The sequence below is a fragment of the Macaca mulatta genome, chromosome 17 (assembly GCF_049350105.2).
Source record: "Macaca mulatta isolate MMU2019108-1 chromosome 17, T2T-MMU8v2.0, whole genome shotgun sequence".
Lineage (NCBI taxonomy): Eukaryota > Metazoa > Chordata > Mammalia > Primates > Cercopithecidae > Macaca > Macaca mulatta.
Window position 1 is genome coordinate 102,402,790 of NC_133422.1, and position 12,666 is coordinate 102,415,455.

General features: G+C 39.5%; 1 protein-coding gene across 1 annotated transcript in view; it reads right to left on the reverse strand.

Annotated features, from left to right (window-relative positions):
- Window positions 1-12,308, reverse strand: part of NALF1 (NALCN channel auxiliary factor 1) — a 706,477-nt gene extending 694,169 nt beyond the window's left edge. Inside the window, exon 1 of the mRNA XM_015121429.3 lies at window positions 10,615-12,308. Within this exon, the coding sequence (XP_014976915.1) occupies window positions 10,615-11,526 (912 nt within the window). The 5' untranslated portion in view covers window positions 11,527-12,308. The remainder of the gene's footprint in view (window positions 1-10,614) is intronic.
- Window positions 12,309-12,666: the final 358 nt, after the last annotated feature.

Sequence of the window (12,666 nt, forward strand, 5' to 3'; positions counted from 1 at the left end):
AGAGAACAACAGAGACAACCAAACATAACAGAATACAAAGCTGAAAATCTAGGGTGCAGGACAAAGTTCACACCTTCTATAGTGGAATCTGGAGACACATGGCTTTCCAATGCCTGAAAGATGACATAACACAAAACGTTTCCCAAGACTCATTTCTACCCACAGGTTTACAGGAGATGGAAGATCACTACAATGGTTCCTCACTTGCCCTCTCAAAAAGGCTGTGAACCAAAGTGCTCAAGGTCTTTGGTTACACACCTACCAGGATCCGGTCAATCTAAAATGTAGCACGTGTTAATCTCTAAATTAAAATAGAGAAAAAGATTCCAGCCTTAGGAATGAAACATTTTTACTCCAACTGAACTTGTGTTTTCCATTTTACTCTAGAGTTGTTCAATAATTTAGAGTCACCTTCTAGAGAAGCACAATAAATGTAGATGCAATAAATCAGAGGATTTTACCATACAATATGCAAAGTCTGTTTATAAAAGTCTTGTAAATGAGTCTTCTTTACACAAAATTTATATGAGATCTCAAGTGAGGACTATATTAATTTTACTGATGTTTCCCATGGGTTTTAATTAATTGCTACCATTTATTGGGCATCATCAAGCGCTAGGCCAGGTATTTTCATATGCTCAGGAGTCTCTTAATTTCTTCCCCCTGACCATTGGTATAGGAGAGGTATTCACATCCTTATTTTAAGTAACTTGAGCAATGTCATATGACTAATAAATGGTGAAACTGGAAGTTGAACCAGTCTATCCTCAATCATTCTTTAAACTATTTTACTATGCTTTCCTATTAGGGTTAAAACTAATTTCTATCTTTATAATTTTCTATTACACATACTAATATTTCTCAGGAAACCAAGAAAGAGCTAGCCATATTTAATTCAGTTGGTTATAGAAATTTGCCATTATATCTCAGGGCAACACCTTCTGATGGAAAATAATTTATAGTAATACATACTATATAATTGTTGCTGATTCCATATTTAAAGTGAATAATTATTTTATATCATTTGAAAATGAGTTTTCTACTGCATTTAAACATATTCAAGTTCACTATGTGTTTATTTTCAGAAATTCAGAAAGTAAATCATTGTTCCTGTTTAAAACATAAACAAGAAAATAAAGGTTCTTAGATGTACAGCAGCATGTACAAGACACAACCTCTCCTCTTCCCCAAGGCAGAGAAAAAAGCAAAAAAAGAACCCATCACCTCTTCTTTTCCATCTGTTGCCATCATTAATTCGTCCTTAATATTCCTTCAATCACATACCCCCATCTGGATCTTAGATCAAAGGTTACACATATTCTAAAGTTTATTCCATCATACATCATTTATTTCTGTAAACTCACATCCATCTTCCCACTTATTCTGTTCTCTTTCTGTTTCAGTGCCAAACTTAGTGAAGAGAGGTTTGGACTAGTCTTTATTTCCTATCTCCAGTTCATTCCTTAATCCATCACATTTTGACATCTCTTCCTACCATTCTGTTAAAACTACTCTTGTAAAGTGACCAACACTTACTTGTCAAATTCAGTGACCTATTTCTAGGCTTCATCCCACATGTCCTCTCTGCAATGTTGGACACTGATTCTGTATCTGGCTTAAAATCCTTACCTAGGCTTTCAGATCATCACAGTCTCATGATTCCATCCTTCTCCTTCTCCCTGCTCTCTTTTTCTCTCTCTCAATCCCACCCTTCCCACTCCTATGTCTTGTTCTCATTCTCACCGTCATTCCTTTTTCCTTCTTTGTCTCTTTCCCTGGTCCATTTTCTGCCAAACCCTTCCCTTAACTGTTGCTTTTCCTCAGGATTTATCTTTGGCGTTCTCTTCACATTGCGTGTTTTGGTTAAGTCATCTAATCTCTGCCCACAGCTTCCAGATCAAACCAACAAGTAGAGAGTGGACTTCGCACTCAAGCTCCCTGCCCAAGTGGCATACCATCTACTGGACAGCTCCTGCTATCATTATCTTCAAAAATGAACTCCCTTTTTTCACCAGTCTCAACTTGTTCTTCCTCCTTTATTTCCTATTAAATGGGGCTTAATACCTAGGTGATGGGTTGATGGATGCAGCAGACCACCATGGCACATGTCTACCAATGTAACAAACCTGTATGTTCTATATATGTATCCCAGAAGATACAATTGAGTTAAAATTAATATAATTTTTTAAATGTCACAAACATATCTCCAGTTTCACACTTTACAAAACTTACTTCATATTCTCCCTCTAAATAAAATTGGTTACTACATACTGTAAATGTGAACTCAGAAAAGCTTCCTGCATGTGGCCTTTCTTCTCCACTTCCACGGCCACTGTAGTCATTTAGAATTTTCTGTCCAACATCATAGTCACTAGCCCCATGGAGCTATTTAAACTTGGACTAATTACAATTAAATAAAATTAAATTTTTAGCTCTTCATTTACCCCAGCCACATTTCAAGTGCTCAATAACCACATGTGGCCAGTGGCTACCACATTGGACAGGGCAGAAAATAAAGCACTTCCATCATCACACGAAGTTCTTCTGAAGAGTACTGATTTAGAAGACCATCCTATTACTCCTAAGAAAGGCAGCAACTTTTGAATTGATCTCTGTTTCATCCTATCCCAACCTATTGCTTCTCCTATCCCAACTTCATCCTATCCCAACCTATTGCTCTCTCACTACACATGCACAGAGGAAACCCCACATGAGGACTTGGTAAGAAGGTGGCCATCTGAAAGCCAGGAAGAGAGCCCTCCCTAGACACCAAATTTGTCTGCACTTTGGTCATGAACTTGAAGCCTCTGGATCTGTGAGAAAATATGTATCTATGGTTTAAGCCATGCAGTATGTGGTATTTTGTCACAACCCAACCAGACTAAGAGACTCTGCCATACTGAAATTTATGAATTTGTAGAAATTATCATTGATCTCCAAAGTTTACTTCCCTCCCACCTTTCTCTACTCAGCTCTAAACGTGAAATCAGAAACCTAAGTGTTCTTCTGATCTTCACACTATTCATTCATATTCAGGTTACCTAAGACTTTGACAATGATAAACCTGGCCATCCATCCTAGTTGCCCAGAATTTTCACATTTCTCTCTTCTTTTTTCTATATCATCTGACAAATGTTTTTGATGATAAATTAAAACTAAATAGAATGAGCAAATATGGCAAAATTCTTAATAATTGTTAATTTATGAGACAGTTATATGTAGGTTTATTATAATAATCTCTTAATTCTTTGGGATGTTTGTAAATATTTCTAATCAAAAGGAAAAAGAAAACACTTACAGTGATGAAATGAACCTAATATTTAAATTACCCATCTTGACTGGGTGCAGTGGCTCAGGCCTGCAATCCCAGCACTTTGGAAAGCCGAGGTGGGAGCATCACCTGAGGTGGAGAGTTCAAGACCTGGCCAACATTTGGAAACTCCATCTCTATCAAAAATACAAAAATTAGCCATTTGTGGTGAGGCACATCTGCAATCCCAGCTACTCAGTGGGCTGAGGCATAAAAATCACTTGAACTGGGAGACGGAGGTTGCAGTGAGCTGAGATTGTGCCAATGCACTCCAGCCTGGGCAATAGAGAGAGACTCTGTCTCAAAATAAATAAATAAATAAATAAATAAACAAACAAACAAACAAATAACTCGTCTGTTTGACCTTGGTATAGTTAACTTTATGTCCTCACATTCCCCATCTGTAAAATTTGTAATAATACTTACCTCATAAAGTTGATGTGAGGATTAAACAAATTAGAATAGTTTCTGACATCTAATAAATTCTGAAGCTTGTTCCCTGCTATTAAAGATTGTTCTAGGGCTTAAATTTCTGGGTGATTTAAGTCATTTTCTGTAGGAGCTAATACTTTGTCATGATCATCTATTTAACATCTTAGTTCAGTTTTCTATTCAAATAAACAAAGTCAGTGACAGCTCAATAAGAAAGAGATCAATCTTCTTTGATGAAGGCGAAGGTACAGAGAAGAAAAGAAAGAATTCTGAATTTCGAGTTTCCCATGGTACACAGGCTCTGGAAATGCAGCTAACAAATGGCAGGAGAGGACCCAGCCATGGAAAGAAGGCACATTAACAAGGTGGAAAGGAAAACTGAGAGGTGAAGAGGCTAAGTCATCTATTTCACAATGTTGACGGAACTCATTTTCCTTCTTGTGCAAAGTGAAGCGGCTGACATACAAAATCCCCATGTATTTCCAAAGAAATGATTATTGCATTCACCCATCACACATGTTCTACTGCTAAGATCAATAATGGTAATTAAACAGGTATTAAACATCTATCTTTTGCAGGATCTTTAACCATCTGAGATAGCTTCTATAAATTTTGTTTGTAAATGACTCAATGTAAAAAGAAAACCTCAAGTGGGGAAAATCAACTACCATATTTTAACACCTTAAAAGCCCAAGAATTTTTTAAAAAACTACCCAAGAATTAAATATTTTCATGCATTCCAGTATAATATGTCTGTAAGTCATTAACAATTTGTTGACAAGAAAGGACTCATGTTAACCATCTCTCATTTCCAGTATTAAAGAATCAGAGTGGGCCGGGTGCAGTGGCTCACGCCTGTAATCCCAGCAGTTTAGAAGGCCGAGGCAGGTGGATCATTGGAGGTCAGGAGTTCGAGACCAGCCCGGCCAACATGGTGAACACCATCTCAACAAAAATACAAAAATTAGCTAGGCATGGTGGAAGGCTATAATCGCAGCTACTGTAATCCCACCTACTTGGGAGACTGAGGCAGGAGAATCGCTTGAACTCAGGAGGCGGAGGTTGCAGTGAGCTGAGATTATGCCACTGCACTCCAGCCTAGATGACAGAACAAAACTCCATCTCAAAAAAAAAAAGAAAAAAACATTCAGAGTAAATTAAAGCATTACATTGACGAAATTCAACTATGCAGATTGTAATGATGCTTGATTTCTTATTAGATAAAATTTAAATTTAACTTTATATAGTATCTCATGAATTAAACTTAAAAAAATAAAAAAGATGACTGATATTACAACCTTGGCTAAAATATAGAAAATCCACAGTCGCCTGACACAACCTTAAGTAGTCAAAACTCTGGCCCTCCACACACATCCACCTGCTTCTCTCCATGATCCCTTCTGGCACATTCCCTAACCCTGAAACCCAGTTAGTTCACTTCTCATGCACTTCCTCAGTCTCATCAATAGAAATTTGTTCCCTGCCCTTGGGCTATGTCTTATTGCCATTACCACTTTTTAAAAATACCTGAGTTCTACTTTCATCAGTTGAGCAAATGGGATTATTATGTACTACTGAGACATAGGAGCTGAAAGTCATTCCATATCAATTGTCACTGTGAACCAGAATGGTGGTTCCCAACCTTGGCTGCACATCAGAATCACCAGGGAAAATTTGACAGAGCCCAGACCCATGACACCAGCAGGACGATAAAATCAGAATCTCTTAGGATTGGGGATGCCCTGGCCTTAGTGCCCTCAAAGCTTTCCAGGATATTCCACTGTGACCCCAAAGACCACTAATCTAGAGTATATGTTCACTGAAAAAAATATATTTGCAATGTAAATCAATAGAAACAACAAAATATTTGCTGCTTAGTCATTGTGAGATCAACACAGGGATAAATATTTTAAAAGAAAATTGAGAAATAAAATTAAAACAACAGTTCACATCTTTCAAATCAAAATAGTCTTTTGTTTGAAACAGTTATCCATAAATTTGTTCTTGTACATTAAATCTGGTAAAAATACATGTTAATGAATTATGATTTACATGTGGAGGAGAGTGAGAATGAGAGCATTGCTTGATTTCCTTTGTTAATACTTTAATTCACCGTGTATATGCAGACACTAACTTCATCTAAAAAAAGAGGTTAAAAACAATATATAACAGCAATTATTTAAACTTTGTGATCATACCTATGTAGCCACTAGTTTGACCCAGTTACAAGTTCAAACTAAAAATATGTATTCCACAGTCTGTGAGAAAACAAATATTTAATAATAAGATATAATTTGGAATATCTTTCTACAAAAATAAAATGCAAATCATAAATTAATAGTTGTACATGGAGATAAACCATAAACTAAAATGATTGTGATATTCTCAACCTTATAAATAGCTTTACTAATGGTTAAAGAAATAAAAATGTGTGTAACCATTAGGTATCAATAAAAAAAAATTTTAAGTAGTCATCTGCATGGTCAGACTGATCTTGTAGAGAAGCAATTCCACTATAAAAATTATTTGTAAATAAAGTGATAGAATATTAAAAGGTTCTATTTATAGATGTGTACTCCACACTTCTGAAGAGTGACATGATACTACAATAGCACTTAGTCAAGAGAAAAATATTTTTGGTTCAAAATTTAAGTGAAAAAATTTGTAAGATATTTGATTTCTTCTTAAAAAACTTTCTTGGCCAGGCGCTGTGGCTCACACCTGTAATCCCAGCACTTTGGGAGGCCAAGGCAGGCAGATCACGAGGTCAGGAGATCGAGAACATCCTGGTTGATACGATGAAACAGTGTCTCTGTGAAAAATACAAAAAATTATCCAAAGTGTGGTGGTGTGCAACTGTAGTCCCAGCTACTCGGAAAGCTGAAGCAGGAGAATCGCTTGCACCTGGGAGGTGGAGGTTACAGTGAGCCAAGATTGCGCCACTGCACTCCAGCCTGGGTGACAGAGTGAGAACTATTTCTTTATGAATCTTCAGTGTGCAGCACTAAAGCACTAAAATACATAAGAATTTAAGAAATACATTTTTTTCTTTTCAAATTGTACGTTATGTAAACCAAACTCTATGTTCTCAAATTAGTTGGGTAATGTTGGAGGGTGATACAAATGAGAGAGCTCTGCTATACATGCCTAATACTTGCAAGGTATCCTTTCGGTCAGTGTGTGTTAAATAAAAATAAGCAATATAATCCGCTTTAATATAAGATTGTAAAATAAAAATGTGAGCATTCATACATTCTTGAGAGAACAAAAATTACAATTTATACTGAGAGAACTAAAGTATAGACGGTACAATGATTTATTTTGCAATCTAATCTCAAACCCACTTACATTGACCAATGGTTTGAGGGAATAGTAACTAAATAAAGCTATCAATAACTATAGAAATTTGTCTGTAAAATAAAAGTTTATGTTATATTTATTTGCAAGAATTATCAGGAACTAAAGAATGGCATGTATAAGAGAAAATCTGTATTTAAGTAAAAATCAAGCATGTTTATAATAAATATTTGTACTTTTGTAACTTAGAATATTTCATTTTTTAATATCGTCAAACTTAAAAATTTTGGTAGCTTTGTCAGTTTTTTATTACATATCGAAAACATTGTTTTAAATAATACTGTAAACTACAAGGGAAAATTACTACTGTAATATTTGCTAATCTATGTAATGCAGCAAAATGCTATAGTAGTAATGATATAGTCAATATCTTGTGTTCCTTATTTATCCATAAATAATTTCCCAGATAAATGCATATATTTACATTTATCAGAATATTTAGAAATATTACTGAGTGCACATTTTTTCAATGATACGTTGCAATATAGAAGTACATCCAATCTATGCTTGAGCAGCAATTACTATAAATTTGAGACACTATAATTCTATTAGATCTATTCTAAGGGGTTTCTTCAGAATAATTGGTCAAAAAGCCTTTTAAATAATTTAAATCAAAATGAAATTTAATTTATTCTTATTTTATATGAAATGTAGCAATTCTGAATGAGGGGAGAATATATAACTGGAAAGTAATAATTCATCCTAACTCTAAAATTTAGAAATCACTGCATTACTCATTTAATTGTAAATGAGGATAATAAAGTTAATATAGTTTTTCTAAAATATGAATCCCAATAATTTGTGGTGCCCACATGATTTTATGTATTCTTTTCTCTACAATCTTAATAAATATATTTATAAGTTATACATTAAAATTAATTTTTAATGACAATATTACCAATTATATAAATATAATACATTTACTTTTAATGTAGCCTATGACTTTGCAGATGCCTTCAGAAAGGAAATATTTTGCATAGAACTTCCATCTTGAAGAAGGCTCCTAATGATAGTCATTTCATAGGCATAAGTCCATCTGAAATAAGCAAAAGTATTCAGAAAGAAACTCAGGCACGTCTTTCGAGGACAAAAACATTTTAAGTCATGTATTACAGTTTATATGTGAATGTGTTTGTAGCTGTTTCCGAATCAAAGAGAAATTACATGTTAAACAAGAAACTATGCTTCTACTACCTTTCTACATATAATCAATTGATTTGTGAGTCTTAAACCAAGAACACCACACTTTAAATCTACACCTGTAATTTTGACAACAGCTATTATGGAATAAATATTTCAAGTTCACAAGAAACCACAACAAAAAAACACCGCACAACCAATAAATGTCTGCAAGACGTAACATGTAATTAATTCTCCGGTGTGGTGACAAGAAATCAAGTGTCTGCATTTACTTATCAATGTGAAGAATAAGTTTTTAAAGAAATTAAGGTTTTTATAATGTGCTTTTTTGTGCATACAGTTAATTTCTACTTTACACAAAAACATAATCCAGAAGTAGGCAATAGCGTTATAAATGAGTTAACTTACACTATACTTTATCGCTATGATGATGTCAATGATGTAAATATACAGTTGAGATGTAATTTAGGTTAAGGGGAAAGAAAACTTTTCAATACATTTACTTGAACATTTAAACTAAGATGTATTTGGCATGCTTATTTGAAAATATGCTGCAGTCCATTGTCAATACAGACTATCTTTTAAATACTGAGTTGAGTTGTACAAATGAAAATTATCAGAAATTAGGGTTTACGTGCAGGAAAGGAGGGAAATATGATTATTACAGGGTACCACTCTGGAACGCAACTATACTGAAACCTCTGCAATATTTTTATTAGTAGTAGAATTAGCAGACATAGAGTTTCCCTTTTTTTTACAATTTCAGTGCAACATATCTTGTCAAAATAAATAACTATGCAATAATTGCAGTAGTTATTCATTATTAATTTCTACCATTAAAGTTTTATTCCCAGGCATAAGTTAAACTGATATGGTTAAAAAGCTAGATAGAAAAGTTTAAGATACACTTGTCTAGTGAAGTACCACTCTAAATTAATGTTGTAAATTCAGACTTACTATTTTCAGAGAGCTGCGTTTCTGGTCTTAAAGAATGATAATAAGGCAAGGTCAGTTTGAGTTTAATTGTCAAAAGCACAACTAATCCACCCAAAGTAAAATATGGCCCTTCAACTGTATTCATTTAAAATAAGCATCCCTTAGTCCAGTTCTTTTATCAAAAAGTCACAGAATTATTTGATCTATACCATCCTTGACTTCATTTTCCCAGCAGAACGCAAGTGAGACAGAGGGACAGTTGTTCTGTTTGTATATAGGATTGGGAAAGTAGGAGAGAGAAAGAAAGAGAGAGAATGTGGTGTATTATTTCCTTTGAAAAGCAGTACCAGTTTATTGTGCTGTGTAAGAAATTGCCCTTGGAACAAAACACTACGGCTTATAGAGATTCTGTCATTACATCTTCCCTACTAAAGGTCACTGCAGTATCTTCATCTTCAATACAGCTCTTGGTTAAATATCGTTTCAGCACCACGGACAGAGACACTCCTATTAAAACCTGCACCTATGGTTACATTTCCATAGACCAATTCTTAAGAAACTTGCGCAGGCTTCCCATTTGCCCATCAGCAAGGCTTATATTCTTTATTACATTGAACAGGGAGAGCTTAAATATAACACAGACTATTAAATATTTCAGTAAATTTTAACTATAGCATCAACGTTTTGCCATTTAATACTTCTGGAAAGCATACTGAAAATCAAGCTAATTACATAGGGTGTCTGATAAATAGCCTATTGCTAATCAATCACTAGACACCTAATTGCAACTTTTCATTCATAGTGAGTCCCAGATCAATAATTATACAAATGTCCAAGAGGAAACAGGAAACTTAAAAAAAGTAAATATCCTCAGGTAGGCCCCCAGACTTTCTGACCAGAACTACCCCTGTAAAAACAGGGTTTTTTTTTTTTAACTACTGAAGCAACTACAACCACTTTCTCTTGTTCAACCAACTTAATGATGTCACTATGAGAGCGTTCCTGTGCGCAGATCTATATTGCAAACCACACATGCCTGTCTCTAACTCTTCTGACTTTACCTGTGAGCATCAGTGTGCAGTCTCATTGCTATCTTCCTGACAAGACTTTTTCAACTTCCATTTTTTAAAAGATGTAACAGAGTTTGAGCCAACTGCATGGATGTAAGAAACAGTTAAAGTGCCAGCTTTATTATCTCAGATAACCGGGGACTTCCCTGATCTTCCAAGGACTCCCAGAAGAAGGCATTAGTCAGTCCACCAGCAATCCACCAGGTATTCTCAACTCAAACAGCAAGCCAAGCTCTCAATATCGGCAGAAAACACAAAGTAACAAAACCAGAGCTCAAAAAAATAATAATAATAAACTCGAGAAAACACCCCAACCGAGCAAACGAGATAGGAAAGTGCAGGAAAGGGGGAAACCCCGAGGGTCCCTACCTTACAGTCTTCAGGACAGGATTTCACCGAGTACTCCTCCGACTGTAAATATTTGTGGAGCACGCTTTCAAACTCTTCGTATTTCTCCTGAGCATGGTGGTCATAGTCCTGGTAAGCCTCGACGCACTGCCTGCAGGTGGTCATCTCGCCGCCTTCCTTGAGCACCACATCCAGACTGCAGTTCAAAGTGTTGGGACTGGACAACCCCGAGAACAACTCCCAAAGTGTGTAGGAATTACAAAACGAAAGGTAAAAATCCGACAAGTTCCAGAGCGGAGTGGGATGCTTGCTCCTCACCTCCTGCCCGTCCCCCCCGGCCGCCCCCCGACTCCAGTTCCTGGCGCACACCGCGTCCGCATTCTCCACCGTGAAGCACTGGCCCGAGGACGCGCCCTGGGGGTAACAAGTCTCCAGGCGCCACACGGGCTTGGCAGAGTTTCCTAGAAAAAGAGCCTTGCCCCGGTCGTCTTTGCCTCGATTGCCCTTGCCGCCGCCACCGCCGCCGTCTCCCGGGGAGGGGGGCAGGGTGGGGGACGAGGAGGCGGAGAGGAGTCTGTGTGCCTGGGCGGCAGGCGAGGACTCCCCCATGCTCGCTAGGAGCGCGGGCCAGGAGGGCTCCTGCTGCCGCCGCTGCTGCTGCTGCTGCTGCCGCTGCCTCTGCTGCTGCTGCTGCTGCTGCTGCCGCTGCTGCTGCTGGTGCTCCTTGTCCCGGGCCCGGGTCAGCTTGGCCTCGGCGCAGAACCACAAGTGATCAGAGAGCAGGACTGTGAAAAACAAGAGAGATGCCAGAGACAGTCGCCATTTCTGAGCCCTCTCGGAATCGATGAACGGTTTCTCGTTCTCTCGGGGTGCTGCCAACCAGATTTTTAAGCCGTCGTCATACTGCCGACACATCCAAGCACCCCTGGTCATATTTTGGGAACGCACAGCCCTGGCCGACTCCACCGTGAGGGCGCCTGTGCCGGTGTCACCACAATATGCATTGACTTAAAGGGTTTAATTTCCTTATCCCCTCCTCCCGTTTCTTCTCTCTCCTCTCTCTCTCTTTCTCTCTCTCCCCCTCTCCCTCTCTCCTCTCTCTCTCTCTCCCTCTCTCTCTCCCTCTCTTTTATCTCTCTGTCTCTTTTGCCTACATAAATATTACCAGGTTTGAAGGAAGGTCTGACTTGCTTCCGACCTAATCATCAGCCGACCCCATCCTCTGTAGAGTGGGAAACAATAATGGAGAGAGAGAGAGAGAGAGAGAGAGAGAGAGAGAGAGAGAGAGAGAGAGAGAGAGAGACGGAGGAGGCTGTGCTGGTGGCCGGTGGCGAGGCTGGGTGCAGGGGGCGATGGTAGAGGTGACGGGGTGGCTAGCGCGGCTCCGGTCACCCAGGCATTGTCAGCGCGCGGGTCCCCATGGCCCCGCGGAGCCCAGCCCGCTCTCCCCTGCCAGGGGCATGCCGCGCCTCCGCTGCCCACTGACGGCGCCCGGAGCGCCTCCCTTCCTCCTCCTCCTCCTCCTCCTCTTCTCCTCCTCCTCTTCCTCCTCCTTCCTTTCCTTCTCCTTCTTCTTCTCCTCCGCCTCCCGCTCCTGCTCCGCGCTGGCTCTCCCAGAGTCCGGAGCCTGGGCTGCCTCCGGCGGGGCGCTCCCTCCCCCCCACCCCCCACCCCGCGCTCTAAGTGCTGCCGCCGCCGCCGCTGCCGCAGGGCCGCCCGCGGGCGCCGCCGCCGGGGCTCCGACTGCTGACGCCGCCTCCCGCGGAGCTCCGGGCCGAATCGCCTGGGCTGGGCCTCCCGAGAGCCACAGTCATCTTCAGTCCCCGGGCTAAGTTGCCGCCATCTTCGTCCTGGAGAAACACTTTTTTGGGGGGAGCGCTGCCTTTTGCGTCATCTCCTCCCGCGCCGAGCTCGCTCCATCCTGGCGCAGTGGCGCCGGCTCGGCCCGGGAGGAGGGCGAAGGCGCGCGGGGGCGGGCGGCGGCGGGGCCGCGGCGCCCAGGGTTCCCCGCCCGGCTCCCCGGGCTCAGGCGCCTGCTCTTTCCTTTCCGTCCCCCCGTCCACGATATTTTGT